This window comes from Onychostoma macrolepis, chromosome 14 (genome assembly GCF_012432095.1).
Source record: "Onychostoma macrolepis isolate SWU-2019 chromosome 14, ASM1243209v1, whole genome shotgun sequence".
Lineage (NCBI taxonomy): Eukaryota > Metazoa > Chordata > Actinopteri > Cypriniformes > Cyprinidae > Onychostoma > Onychostoma macrolepis.
In genome coordinates this window covers 645,477-659,652 of record NC_081168.1, presented here as the reverse complement: position 1 = coordinate 659,652, position 14,176 = coordinate 645,477, and the positions used below count along the sequence as shown (strand labels likewise).

At 39.5% G+C, this 14,176-nt stretch overlaps 1 protein-coding gene across 1 annotated transcript; it reads left to right on the top strand.

The window, feature by feature from the left end:
* The first annotated feature begins 5,365 nt into the window (after nucleotides 1-5,365).
* Nucleotides 5,366-12,791, top strand: LOC131553690 (tripartite motif-containing protein 16-like). Its single transcript, XM_058798528.1, has 6 exons — nucleotides 5,366-6,241; nucleotides 7,006-7,101; nucleotides 7,182-7,415; nucleotides 10,815-10,974; nucleotides 11,115-11,162; nucleotides 11,713-12,791. Exons 1-6 carry the CDS (start codon nucleotides 5,669-5,671, stop codon nucleotides 12,237-12,239), a joined length of 1,638 nt encoding a protein of 545 aa, XP_058654511.1. The 5' UTR covers nucleotides 5,366-5,668; the 3' UTR covers nucleotides 12,240-12,791.
* Nucleotides 12,792-14,176: the final 1,385 nt, after the last annotated feature.

The window sequence follows — 14,176 nt, the reverse complement described above, 5'->3', positions numbered from 1 at the left end:
CACATACACGTATTAAAGGATCTCTGTCCTCATATACTCTCGTATGTTCCTGGGCTTTACTGCTCCTAAGCAGGGCGTCCCCCACTTGACAGTTTTATAGCCCTCTTCAGCCTTCTCTTGGCTTATCTAACCTCAGTAAGCATTCACCTCTAACTTACGAGATTTTCACTTCTTGTGTGCACATTCAACTCTTTCTGGGTCTATTAAATAATTCTCCTCAAATGATTTTTAGCCTACTCGAGTTTTTATAGGATCCCTTTCACCTATCAAACTCAATACTCTCGTGTCTGTAACGTATTGTCAAGGTTGAGCAACTGGTCATTGATCCTGGCCAGTAATCAATGATCAATATGCCCCCGACACGTTGGGCGCCATGTTTTGCGGTGCTAAATTCCATACACCTTCTACCTTATTTTATTTATTCTCAGGTTAGATAAAGAAAGTCGAGTCTGTCCTGTCCTATAAGCATGTAAATTTTCATACTCACAAAATAGGTCTCAGAAGACTTCTCCGTGGTCTGTTCTTGCTCAAGTCTATAAATCAGACTCTTCAGGCAGGCAAGCTTCTAAGGTTAAAATTAATTATAGTTTTATTGTATATAGGCTAAATACATTACAAATAAAATACTAATATAAAAAACTTAGAAATTAAAACAAAGGTATATATAATTTGCTCGGTTGTCGAGAGGCATCTCTGGCAAGGCCGCCGGCACCGGAGAGCTGTCACACAGAACCAGCATCTGATTCTCTTCATCGTACTTCAGTCCTTTATAGACAGCAGGTGGATTCCAATGTCTTGATGTCATGAGGTCTGGGAATTTCCCTAAGAAGTCCTCCATTTTCTCATTTTTTCTTCTCCAAGACCTTCTTCTAAGATGCCTCCTTCGCTGCGTCTGCAACACATCACTCAACGGTAACATTCCTTTCCTCAAAGCTCTGGCTAATACATATTTCTTTTCTGGCTATCTTCCTATTGATATATGCTATAACATTTTCTTAATAAATGCTTAATACAATACCATGTGTTGTGTCTTTCTTAATAAACTACTTTCAATAAAACAAATACAATAACATGTGTGGTCTCTTTCTTAATAAACCAACACGTATAATAACTTGTAGTTACAATAAAAAGGTATTAAAGAAATAAAAAGGCAAACTTGCAATAGGACAATTGCTCATTTTCCTTAACAATATATAGCCCTAGTGTTTCTTTAGTTCTTTGTGAGTTGTTGAATGTAATGGTTGTCTGTTTGCCCATCATTCTGTTCTTTGTTCCCTTTGGATTTTGGCTTATTGTTTGTTCTAGTTTTTCCATGAAATCCCTGCACATAGATCCTTGCCTCTGCCTGTTTCCTCAGCTTCTCCACAACGTTACAGTTTTTGACTGGAATGTCTCTTTGACTAGTGCATCTTTGAGCCTAGTATAAGTAAAATACTTAAGTACTGTAAAAATCAGATACTCTAAGACTTTTACTCAAGTTCTAAATGGTGACTTGTAACTTGTAGTGGAGTAACTTTCACTGTAAGGTATCTGTACTTTTACTCAGGTATGGTTTCAGGTACTCTTTACACCTCTGGTAACGGCTAATGCTAACGCTGCTGCTTTGGTAGCACACAGGAAAGGAGACCAGAGACTGTTTTTTTTTTTTAATTTGTGTCAATGGAGGAGAGGCTTCGCTGCACAGAATAAACCACTTTTGTGAGGAAACAGCTTATCATTTAAGAAACTGACTGCCTGTCCACTAATCTCAACACATTTTATGCTAAACAATACTTTTGTTGGGAACTATAGGTTGCTTTTACTATGAGAAAAATTTTATTTTGTATTTAATAACAGGCGTTGTGTAATATTGAGTGATTATTGTCTAAAGAAAAAAAATCTCTGTTTTCTTTATTTGGCTTTCAGGTTTTAGCAATTATAATAAGACTTGAATTATAATGACTTACCGCCATATATGACGCTGATGTAATGCATTTTGATGAATAAAGAGAAATGGATAATTTAATTATAAACATTGTATGATATTGCATGTGCTTAATGAAAATAATAATAATACAAATTTTACTTTCTATGGCTTTGAAGCTAATAGAGCAATTTGCACTCTTTATTTCCGCTCAGTAAAGCACATTCCACAAACATTGCAGTCCTACTGTACCTTTATTAGTGATATAGCAACAAATATAGAACATTTATTCACAAGACAAGTGCATCTATCCTCAAGAAACTGCGTGGTAAATGGTTACTGACTGTCATAAAATGCTGGGCACTGCTGCATCACTAAATGATAGGCTCTTTTCTCCAAAAAGCTGTTTATTCAGCGTAGCCTCTCCTCCACTGACACCCATTCATGCAAAACGGCCTCTTGTCTCCTTTCCCACATACTCCCAAAGCGGAAGCGTTAGCATTAGCTGTTACACTTTTTTTGGTTAAAGGTTGCTGGCTTGCCTACCGGTGGCTTTGATGATAGGCTGAGGTGCTTCAAGTGATCTAAGTTAGCCGTTACGATTTATAGTAATACAGACCCTCTCATCTCCCAATAATAAGACAATCTCTGATACAAACCAGTGAGTTGAGAACAAACCCCAGTGGATTGTGGGAGCAGGTGTGTGATGCACGTGTTCTGTGTCGCTGCTGTCGCAGTCATCCAGTCGTTCACATTTACATTTATGCATTTAGTGGAAGCTTTTATCCTTATAAGCAATTCATTACAAATGAGGAATACAACAAGCATTTCATCTTAATCACAGCCATTTTTTGTATAACATATCTTTATGGAGTTTTTACAAAGATTTTTACAAAAACGCAACACAACTCACCAGAACATACCCCAGGCAGGATTAAAAAAACAACAACTGTAAGCATATATTGACTTTTATTATGTAGCCCTCATAGACATTCTTACATTCTATAACTTCACACATTGTCACGGTTGGTTTTAGGTTTTGTTGGTGTTCATGTCTTTTACTTTGAATTCATTTCCTCCTCATGTGTTCCTTTAGTCCATTTGTGATGTTCTCATTGGTTCATTGTCTTGTCATGTGGTTATCAGTTCTGTTTGTTCATTGGTGAAACTTTGTCATCAAATGACATTAAAATATTACCATTATTCAAATCCATCAGTCTAACCATGCGTTTATTCATCCGCAATTTAATCTCCATATCACTTTTAGCTGGGCTAAAGATGCTAGTTGAAGCCAAGGAGAAGACTGACCGAGGAGGAGCAGCTGGAGGTGGAGACCCATTCTGAGCCACAGAGACCGAGTGACACAGAAGATCCCGGAGACCGAGGTAAAGCTGAGGCAAAGAGCAGCCGAGGTGGAGTGATGGGCTGAAGGCTGCCAGCGGAGGTGGAGCTGAGGGAATGGATGCTTCAGTGGAGCTTAAAGGAGAAGGTTTGGTGAGGAAATTGGCTCAGTGATGGACAGGCTGGTGACGACAAAGAACACAATGTGATAGGATTGGTGTCAATGAAGAATCTGAGCTGGAAGACACCAGCAACAATGAAGACTCTGAGCTGAGTAGAATAGGGCTGTGTGTTGGCAAGAATATGGTGATACGATATTTATCACGATACAGGGGTTGCGATATGATATTTTGCGATACATTGCGATACTGTAAGCAAGGCGATATAATGGGATATTTCTTATTTTAGGAATAGGATATAATTTTAGGAAAGCTGTCATTAAGAACACACTACCATATGCAAACCATATTAAAAAAAATTAAAATATTTAACCAGAACACAGTGGGATGTGCATTTGCATTAATCAGTCCCTGTTAAAATTCAACGTTATTGAACTACTTTTTGTGCAGTACAAGTAAAGCGGGAAAAATAAAGTGCTTGCAGGATTCTTTAGTTAAATTAAATTTATAAAATGTAAGCTTTTATAAACAGACCATAGATATTTTTCGACCCTGCTTTAAAGGTTCACAGTTACAGTTGTTACATACAATGTCATAACATTTTTATCTGAACAAAAGAATTACATCTGCTTAATATCAATGAAAAATAAAGTGCTTGCAGGATTCCTAATGAAAACAAAACAACTGTCAAACAATAAAATAAATACAGATATTGAATATTCTCAGAAACTTTTAACTTAGATTTCACAGGTTTTTCAATTTGTATTTATGTTCCGTGTGGAATCGCAGAGACTGTGATGCCTCCACCACGAGTGAAAGCCACAGCCATGCAGCAGCTCCACCGTCCACTGCGTCCTGTGCCCCATCAGAGACGGTGAAGATGCTGAGACCAGCAACAACAACAAAGAGTCAAGTTAAGTCACCTTTATTTATATAGTGCTTTTAACAATAGAGATTGTGTCAAAGCAGCTTTAAAGTATTAAATAGGAAAATAGTGTGTAATAATGCAAAACAGTAAACACAACTTTTAGTTAAAGTCAGTTCATCATTGATGTAGTGATGTCATTGTCCAGCTGAGTTCTGTTCAAATAGTGTCTGTGCAATCAAGTTGATGAAATCACTGGAAATTAAGTGTCCCCAACTAAGCAAGCCAGAGGCGCCAGAATGGAGAAGCCAGAGGTGACAGAATGGAGAAAAAACCTTGGGAGAAACCAGGCTCAGTCGGGGGGCCAGTTCTTCTCTGGCCAGAACGAAACCAGCAGTTCAATTCCAACTGCAGCAAAGTCAGATTGTGCAGAGGACTCATCTGGTTCCCATGGTCTTGTCCCGATGGCCGTCTAGGTGACAAGGTCTTCGGGGGGCATCAGTCTCTGGGGCACATCTAGTTCTCCTGGTCTCTGCTGACATTCAGGGCTGTAGAGGTCATCTCTAGGTTCTGATCCACCATCTGATCCGGATACAGACTGGATACGTGTGGCTACAGTGACCTCGGAATAAGAATGAAACAAACTAATATTAGCATAGATGCCATTCTTCTAACTATGTAACAAGTACATCGGGTGTTATGGGAAGTGTTCCCGGTTCCGGTTGACCTGTCACCAGTCACCCGGATCCAGTCCGTTTCCAGATCAGATGGTGGATCAGCACCTAGAGATGACCTCTACAGCCCTGAATGTCAGCGGAGATCAGGACACCTAGATGAGCCCCAGAGACAGATCCCCAGTGAAGACTTTGTCACCTAGACGGCCATCGGGACAAGACCTTGGGACCCAGACGAGTCCTCTGCACAATCTGACTTTGCTGCTGTTGGAATTGAACTGCTGGTTCATCCGGTCAGAGGAGAACTGGCCCCCCGACTGAGCCTGGTTTCTCCCAAGGTTTTTTTCTCCATTCTGTCACCGATTTCATTTCACTTTAATTTCCAGTGATATCGTCAAATTGATTGAACAGATACTATTTAAACTGAACTGAGCTGGACGATGACATAATTGAATTCAGCATAACAGTGAAAGCTAACACCATGTTTCCTGATGATATCTCCCAAGGGTAACATGTAAAGTGTGAAAGGTAACAGTTTGTATAGAATGACCCCATAAAACATGGAAACCAGTGTGTGTGTGTGTGTGTGTTTGCAACTCTACAGAAGGAGGAATGAGGAAGCTGCTTTAGAGACTCGCAGACACACCTGTTTTACACGTCACTGAAACAAAGAACCAGGAAACAGGAATCACCTGAGTTCAGGGAAAGAGAAACTGAAGTGTAGTTGAGCTGTTGTGTTTTTGTGACTCTGTATTCATGCAGTAAAATGGCAGAAGCCAGAGTTTCTCAGGATGAGTTCATGTGTTCAGTGTGTCTGGATCTCCTGAAGGATCCAGTGACCATTCCCTGTGGACACAGTTACTGTAAGAGCTGTATTACAGGCTGCTGGGATCAGGAGGATCAGATGAGAGTCTACAGCTGCCCTCAGTGCAGACAGACCTTCAGTCCAAGACCTGCTTTAGCTAGAAACACCATGCTGGCTGAAGTGGTGGAGAAACTGAAGAAGAGGAAACGTCCTGCTGACTGTTACGCTGGAGCTGGAGATGTGCAGTGTGACGTCTGTACTGGAAGAAAATACAAAGCCGCTAAGTCCTGTCTGGTGTGTCTGAACTCTTACTGTCAGAATCACCTCGAACAACATGAGAGTTTGTTTAAAGCAAAAAGACACAAAGTGACCGATGCCACTGGACGACTGCAGGAGATGATCTGCCAGAAACACGAGAAGCATCTGGAAATGTACTGTATTACTGACAAACAATGCATTTGTCTGCTGTGTACGAAATATGAACATAAAAACCACAACATTGTATCAGCTGCAGCACAGAGGACAGAGAAAAAGGTATTTAAAACTAGCGATCAAGTTAATACTCAGTGTAATGATCCAATAGTCTATTTTCAGTGTACAGTCACAGCTTAATTACACAGCAGAAACACTGTCAGTGTGAAGCTCTACGTCTGTGTTAGTTTCACTTTTACTATATGTATGTGTTACACATTTAGAAAGGAACCGGCGTCATTTCTGGTGTAACACATTTAATAAGATTGGTTGCATGTAAATCTGCAAGAAAAGATATGACAGTATAAAGTCAATCACATATGGAGCGTCTCAATTCTGTGTGTTATCTATCTGCTCACCTCGCATTAACTACTGTATTACGTGTTTTTTGAGCAGACCTTGGCGAGAGCTCCCCCTAGTGGTCTGGATAATTCATGCCACTGTGTGCACCTGAAAAGATGTACCATTCCTGCAGATATTAAAGTATATAAGCAGGAGCCCAAGACCCACTCCAAGCACTTTCAGACATTTAGTCTGGGTAGATTACCACGTCTGTAAGAAATATATATATATAAAACTCAAATTGTAAATGGGGGTCTTCAAGTTATGTCTTTTCTTTACACTAGTGCCACATATGCATGGGGTGTGAAACAAGCCTTAATCTTCATGATAATTTATGTACGATGATTGTAAATGAAAATCATTTCTGGAGTTTGAACCTACAGCCATTAGTTATCAGCTCCACTTTTACTGGATTCATCTGATCACATGATGATTTAGTGCCAGTAGTTTTCTGTGAGATTCACTATCATCTGTTTGTCCTGCAGAAGCAACTGAAGAAGATGCAGAAGACGTTCCAGCAGAGAATCCAGCAGAGAGAGAAAGATCTTCAGCAGCTGAGAGAGACTGTGGAGTCTCATAAGGTGAGTCTGGAGAAGAAGAGAAGTTTGTCTCCGTCTCAGTTCAGACTCACTGAAGCCTGAATCACTGTGTGTCCTAACAGCGCTCTGCACAGACAGCAGTGGAGGACAGTGAGAGGATCTTTACTGAGCTCATCCGCTCCATTGAGAAAAGCCGCTCTGAGCTGATACGGCTGATCAGAGATCAGGAAAAGCAAGCAGTGAGTCGAGCTGAAGGACGACTGGAGCGACTGGAGCAGGAGATCAATGATCTGAGGAGGAGAGACGCTGAGCTGGAGCAGCTTTCACACACACAGGATCACATCCAGTTCCTGCAGGTAACACAGATCTAGAAGAACAGGATCATAGTGGACTTGAGCAGATCCTGCTGTGACACCAGACTCACAGAGAAACATTTCATGAGTGTCTTATTATATAATCATCAGTCAGACTCTCATCTGATCATCTTCTTCTGAAAGAGACACCGCTTACAAATGGCTTTCAGCTCTGGAAATCTCTTAGGAATCATTTCTCTGAGCTCTTTCTTCTGGAAGATATATTTAGCTGTCAAACACCACTAGCGCCACCAACAGTTCAAAACCACATTAACTTCAACTTTTTATCTGATTTTTCCTTCTGATTTATTACGTCATGGTGAAATCAGTGAATTCAATAGTACCGATTCTGAGTAACATTCATCTAAATTGGATCAAATGATCCTCAAACCTGATAAAAAGGATTTTTATTTGTCTGTAACACATTGATGAATTTGATCATGAAGTCCCCAAACATGAAGTGAGGCTATATATTAGCAATCAGCCCATGAGGATTTAAGGGACTTATATTTGGCTTAAAATGACTGAATTTGTTGCAGCTTTTTTCAAAAATTTAGTAATTTAACAATTCAATTCTAATATTGTTTTTGCTTTTTATAGTGATTATAAGTGACTGCATTCAATAGAAACATTTAAAAAGTGCATATCCAGTAAAATAATGTACTTTTTTAATTCTAATCTAGGCTACTAGTGAAATCAGGTATTATAGCATTACTAGTAGAGATGCATGGATCAATTAAGCATGTGTTATAATTTCCATGTGTGCGAGTGTAAAAGGGTCCGCTAGGATCCGCGTCATTGGAGGATGTACACGAAGGCTCTTTGCGGACATCACTGAATATAAACCTAACAGACCACTCAGATCATGAGGCTCGAGTCAGTTAGAAATACCAAGGGTTCACACAAAACAAGGGGAGTCCGGTTTTAGCTATTATGCCACCCGCAGTTGGAAGCTTCCAGAAGAGATCAGATCTGCTAAAACATTAGCCACATTTAAATGCAGACTCAAAACTCATCTGTTTAGCTGTGCATTTATTGAATGAGCACTGTGCTACGTCCAAACTGACTGCACTGTATTTTCATTTTCTATTTTTAACTGTTTTTATATTCATTTTAAATCAATTTCGAAATCATTTAAAAAGTTTTTATTATTTTTTTTATGATTATTTTACTTCCTTTTATGTAAAGCACTTTGAATTTCCATTGTGTATGAAATGTGCTATATAAATAAACTACAGTTAGATACAGAGTTAAACTAGAGTTAAATACAACCCAGTGCTGGGTAAAATATGGACAGATCCAGCGATTGGGTTGTTTTCAACCAACGGTTGGGTTAAATGTTTAACCCAACCTTCTGGGTAGTAACCCAACCGCTGGGTCAAAACAACCCAATCCCTGGGTTTGTCCATATTTTACCTAGCACTGGGTTGTACAACCCGAATTCCGGAAATGTTGTGAAGTTTTTAAAATTTGAATAAAATGAAAACTAAAAGATTTTCAAATAACAAGAGCCGATATTTTATTCACGATAGAACATAGATAACATAACAATTTTATGCACAAAATAAGCTCATTTCAAATTTGATGGCTGCTACAGGTCTCAGAATAGTTGGGATGGGGGCATGTTTACCATGGTGTAGCATCTCCTCTTCTTTTCAAAACAGTTTGAAGACGTCTGGGCATCAAGGTTATGAGTTTCTGGAGTTCTGGAGACCATAGAACACTCCCACTTTGAAACAGTCCATTTTAAATGAGCCTTGGCCCACAGGACACAACGGCGCTTCTGGACCATGTTCACATATAGCTTCCTTTTTGCACGATAGAGCTTTAGTTGGCATCTGCAGATGGCATGACAGTGGTTTCTGGAAGTATTCCTGGGCCCATTTAGTAATGTCAATGACAGAATCATGCCGATGAGTGATGCATTGTCGCCTGAGGGCCCGAAGACTACGAGCATCCAACAAAGGTCCTCGGCCTTGTCCCTTATGCGCAGAAATTTCTCCAGTTTCTCTGAATCTTTTGATGATGTTATGCACTATAGATAATGAGATTTGCAAAGCCTTTGCAATTTGACGTTGAGGAACATTGTTTTTAAAGTATTCCACAATAATTTTACGTACTCGTACACAGATTGGAGAGCCTCTGCCCATCTTTACTTCTGAGAGACTCTGCCTCTCTAAGACATCCCTTTTATAGCTAATCATGTTACAGACCTGATGTCAATTAACTTAATTAGTTGCTAGATGTTCTCCCAGCTGAATCTTTTCAAAATGTCTCGCTTTTTCAGCCCTTTGTTGCCCCCGTGCCAGCTTTTTTGAGACCTGTAGCAGGCATCAAATTTGAAATGAGCTCATTTACTGCATAAAAGTGTAAAATTTCTTAGTTTAAACATTTGTTATGTTCTCTATGTTCTATTGTGAATAAAATATTGGCTCGTGTGATTTGAAAGTCTTTTAGTTTTCATTTTATTAAAATTTACAAAACGTCCTAACTTTTCCGGAATTCGGGTTGAATTTTACCCAACATTTTTTAGACTGCACCAAATAAAATAGTTCCAATCAAAGTGTCACGAATCCTGGCCATGCACTTCCAGTTACTCACCACCAGATGTCGTCTTCACTTTACATTGACTCTCACACCACACAGACTTTTACATGTCACTCCGGACTTCAGTTCCCACAATTCATTGCACTTGTTACACGCACTCAGGTGCAGCCAATCACACACCTTACATAAGCCACGGACTTCCTCTCTTTCACTGCCGAGTATTGGATGCATTTATCGCTGTTCTAGCTTTAGCTACCCTACAGAGCCTTTTGTAGTTTCCCTAGTCTTGCCTTGCCTTGCCTGTTTCGGATTGTGTTTTCCCCTGCCTGGACTATTGCTTACGTTTCTCGGATTACCTCTCTTGTCAAGCCCCTTTGGATACTGTTCGCTGTCGACTGACCCATGCCTGTTTTGGATGACTCTTTGCCTTGCCTGTGATGTACCTGTTTGCCATTGTTCGACCCTGCCTGTATTTATGACTATGTCCTTGAATAAAACCTTGCACATGGATCCGCACGCCTCACGTCTCGTTTGCCCTGTAACAGAAAGTCACACAGGACGTATGCAGGTCACACTTACAAAAAAAGTGGAATCAGCCAAGAAAATTGCAATCGGTGCATCTCTAATTACTAGCAAATATTTGCCCCAATATACATTACATTCAGTATTCCATACAGTAGTTTAATAGAAGCATTCATTACAACTCTGGCCTAGAATCATTCATTTTATCCCATGTGATGAACATGGAAATATAAACAATGTTTGTTCACTTGTGCAGCCACATTTGAAAAAAGAAATGACTAAAAAGACAATAGAAATGTGGAGCTGATGAGTTTTGATTTCTGTTTTCTGTAGAGTTTCCAGTCTCTCTCAGCACCTCCTGAATCTACAGACGTAAATGACGGTCCTTTCAGTTTTCTCTTTTCTTCTGAAGGCCTGAGAGAATCTGTCCATCAGCTGAGAGACAAACTGGAGAATTTCTGCAAAGAGGATCTCAAGAAGATCTCAGACAGAGGTAAAGTCCTGGAGATTCATCTGCTCTCAGAAACCAGTCCATCATCCTCTCATATCATGGAGAACATCATATTAGAAATGTCTTAGGAATGGATGCAGGATCATGAGAATCACACTGTTCATGTCTGTTGATTTCCACAGTCACATTCACCAACATTGTTCCCAGAACCAGGAAGGACTTCCTACAATGTAAGTCAGTAAGAAAACCAGCAGAAAAACTCACTGAGTGTGTACATGTTCTTCTGTAGAAGGTGAAAGAAGAGCTGGTTTCACTTTATTTTGATGGCCCCTTTAACACATTCTATTGACTATAACTAATGTTGCACCTACATTTCTACTAACTCTCATTAGAGTGTTAGTAGTGTATTAGTTGACTGGTAGGGTTAGGGTTAGATTAAGTTGACACGTTCTTCCAAAGTTACTTATAGTCAGTAGAATATCTGTTGGGAGACCAACACAATAAGGAGTTAGTAGATATGAAGCAGACAGTCTACTAATACTCTTATGAGAGTTTGTTGACATGAAGTTGCAACATTACTTAGTGTCAACAGAATGTTCGAAAGGGACCATCAAAATAAAGTGAAGAGTTTTATAATTGATGATGTAAATGATGATTTGCACAGATATCTGGTCATCTGTACTGAGACACTGATGATACACTAAACATGAAGAGTTCAGCTACATGAAAAGATCAAACAGATTCATAATTCCTGATTCTGATGTGTTTTATCTCCATCAGATTCCCATCAGCTCACTCTGGATCTGAACACAGCACATAAACGCCTCCTCCTGTCTGAGAGCAACAGTGTGATTACCAACACTGACACAGATCAGTCGTATCCTGATCATCCAGACAGATTTGAGTATTCTGCTCAGGTGTTGTGTAGAGAGAGTGTGTGGGGACGCTATTACTGGGAGCTGCAGTGGAGTGGAGATAAAGGTGTGTTTATATCAGTGTCATATAAGAGCATCAGCAGGAAGGGACGGGGTAATGAGAGTTGGTTTGGATCTAATGATCAGTCCTGGAGTTTGATCTGCTCTTCCTCCAGTTACTCATTCAAACACAATAACATAGAGACTCGTCTCCCTGTAAAGTCCATCAGCAGGAGAATAGGAGTGTTTGTGGATCACAGTGCAGGAATTTTGTCCTTCTACAGCGTCTCTGACACAATGAGCCTCATCCACACAGTCCAGACCACATTCACTCAGCTGCTCTATCCTGGGTTTTGGGTTTCTGTTGCAACATCAGTGAAACTGTGTTCATGAATCAGAATAGACTGATGAGAGATTCTACCCATAATGCTTTGAGCTGCATGATAAATCAGTAACAGTGAGATATATTATAGAGTCTCTTCTTTTCTCTTCATGACATTAATACTTCAGCTGAACTTCTGTCTGTGAAATAGCATGAATTAGAATAATTGCGTGTAATAAATCCTCACATAGACAGCAAGATCAGTGTGTGTTCTGCTGAGTGACCATGTGTTTCTGTGCTTTTCTCTGTTTGTGTTGATAGAATTCAGACATTTCGTTTATGTAACGTCACAGCCATTATTTTTATTATTACTACCAAAATGACCTTCTAATTTAAATGATCACACACAATAAATCATTTTAATTATTTATCTTATGTAGGCAGTTTTCAGCTTTTTGTGTTCTTTTGTCATTCAGTGTCATGAGCTGCTGTTTTTATTGTCATGCATTTAATTATTAAACACACATTTATTGTTAACCATGTAATTTTTTATTTTTTATTTTTTTTAGGTTACAGTTTGTTAATAATTTGTGTTAAATGTGTAAATGACATTAAAGCTGTAGTCCGTACGTTTTGCCTCTTTGTCGCCATCTCTGTTTGAAAACCTGGAATATCAACTCTGTGCAGAATTAACTTTTTTGCATGCCAAACTGTGCTCCCTTCAAACTGGATATCTTTAAAATACAAATCTTGTGTAATCCCAGCCTATCTGTAATCAGAAGTCAAGTCAAGTCACCTTTATTTATATAGCGCTTTTACAATACAGATTGTGTCAAAGCACTTAACAGTATCAAATTGGAGGATAGAGTGTCAGTAATGTATAATGATAAGATTAAACACTCAATTTTCAGTTAAAGGCATTTCATTATTGAATTCAGAGATGTCATTGTCTAGCTCAGTTTAGTTTAAATAGTATCTGTGCAATCAAATCGGCGATAATCGCTAGAAATTAAGTGTCCCCAACTGAGCAAGCCAGAGGCGACAGCGGCAAGGAACCAAAACTCCCTCCGAGACAGAATGGAGAAAAAAACCTTGGGAGAAACCAGACTCAGTCGGGGGGCCAGTTCTCCTCTGACCAGACGAAACCCGCAGTTCAAAAGTTTATATTTCTATTTTAATTTTGTTGCAATTTCTAACAATAGTAGTATTATGTAGTTAGGTATTTTATTATATTTTAGTTATTTTGTTATTTTTGGTTGATATATCTGGGGATATATCTCTGGGGGTCATCTGGGTGCTGATCCACCATCTGATCGGATACGGACTGAGAAACAGACTAGGAAAGAAACAGACAAATATTAGCGCAGATGCCATTCAACTTACGATGTAACGAGTACATTGTGTGTTATGGGGAGTGTTCCTGGTTCCGGTTGATCTAATTAATGCAGCCTAACAATCCTTTAACGGATTTGAATAATAGAAGCGTATTAATGTGTTATGTGTAAGCCAGGCTAAAGAGATGGGTCTTTAATCTAGATTTAAACTGACAGAGTGTGTCTGCCTCCCGAACAGTGTTAGGTAGATTGTTCCAGAGTTTGGGTGCTAAATAGGAAAAGGATCTGCCGCCCGCAGTCGATTTTGATATTCTAGGTATTATCAAACGGCCGGAGTTTTGAGAACGCAGTGGACGTGGAGGACTATAATGCGATAAGAGCTCGCTCAAGTACTGAGGAGCTAAACCATTCAGGGCTTTATAAGTAATTAACAAGATTTTAAAATCTATCCGATGCTTGATAGGGAGCCAGTGCAGTGTTGACAGAACCGGGCTAATATGGTCATATTTCCTGGTTCTAGTAAGGACTCTAGCTGCTGCATTTTGGACTAACTGTAGTTTGTTGATCAAGTGTGCAGAACAACCACCTAATAAAGCATTACAATAGTCTAACCTCGAGGTCATAAACGCATGAATTAACATTTCTGCATTTGACGTTGAGAGCATTGGTCGCAA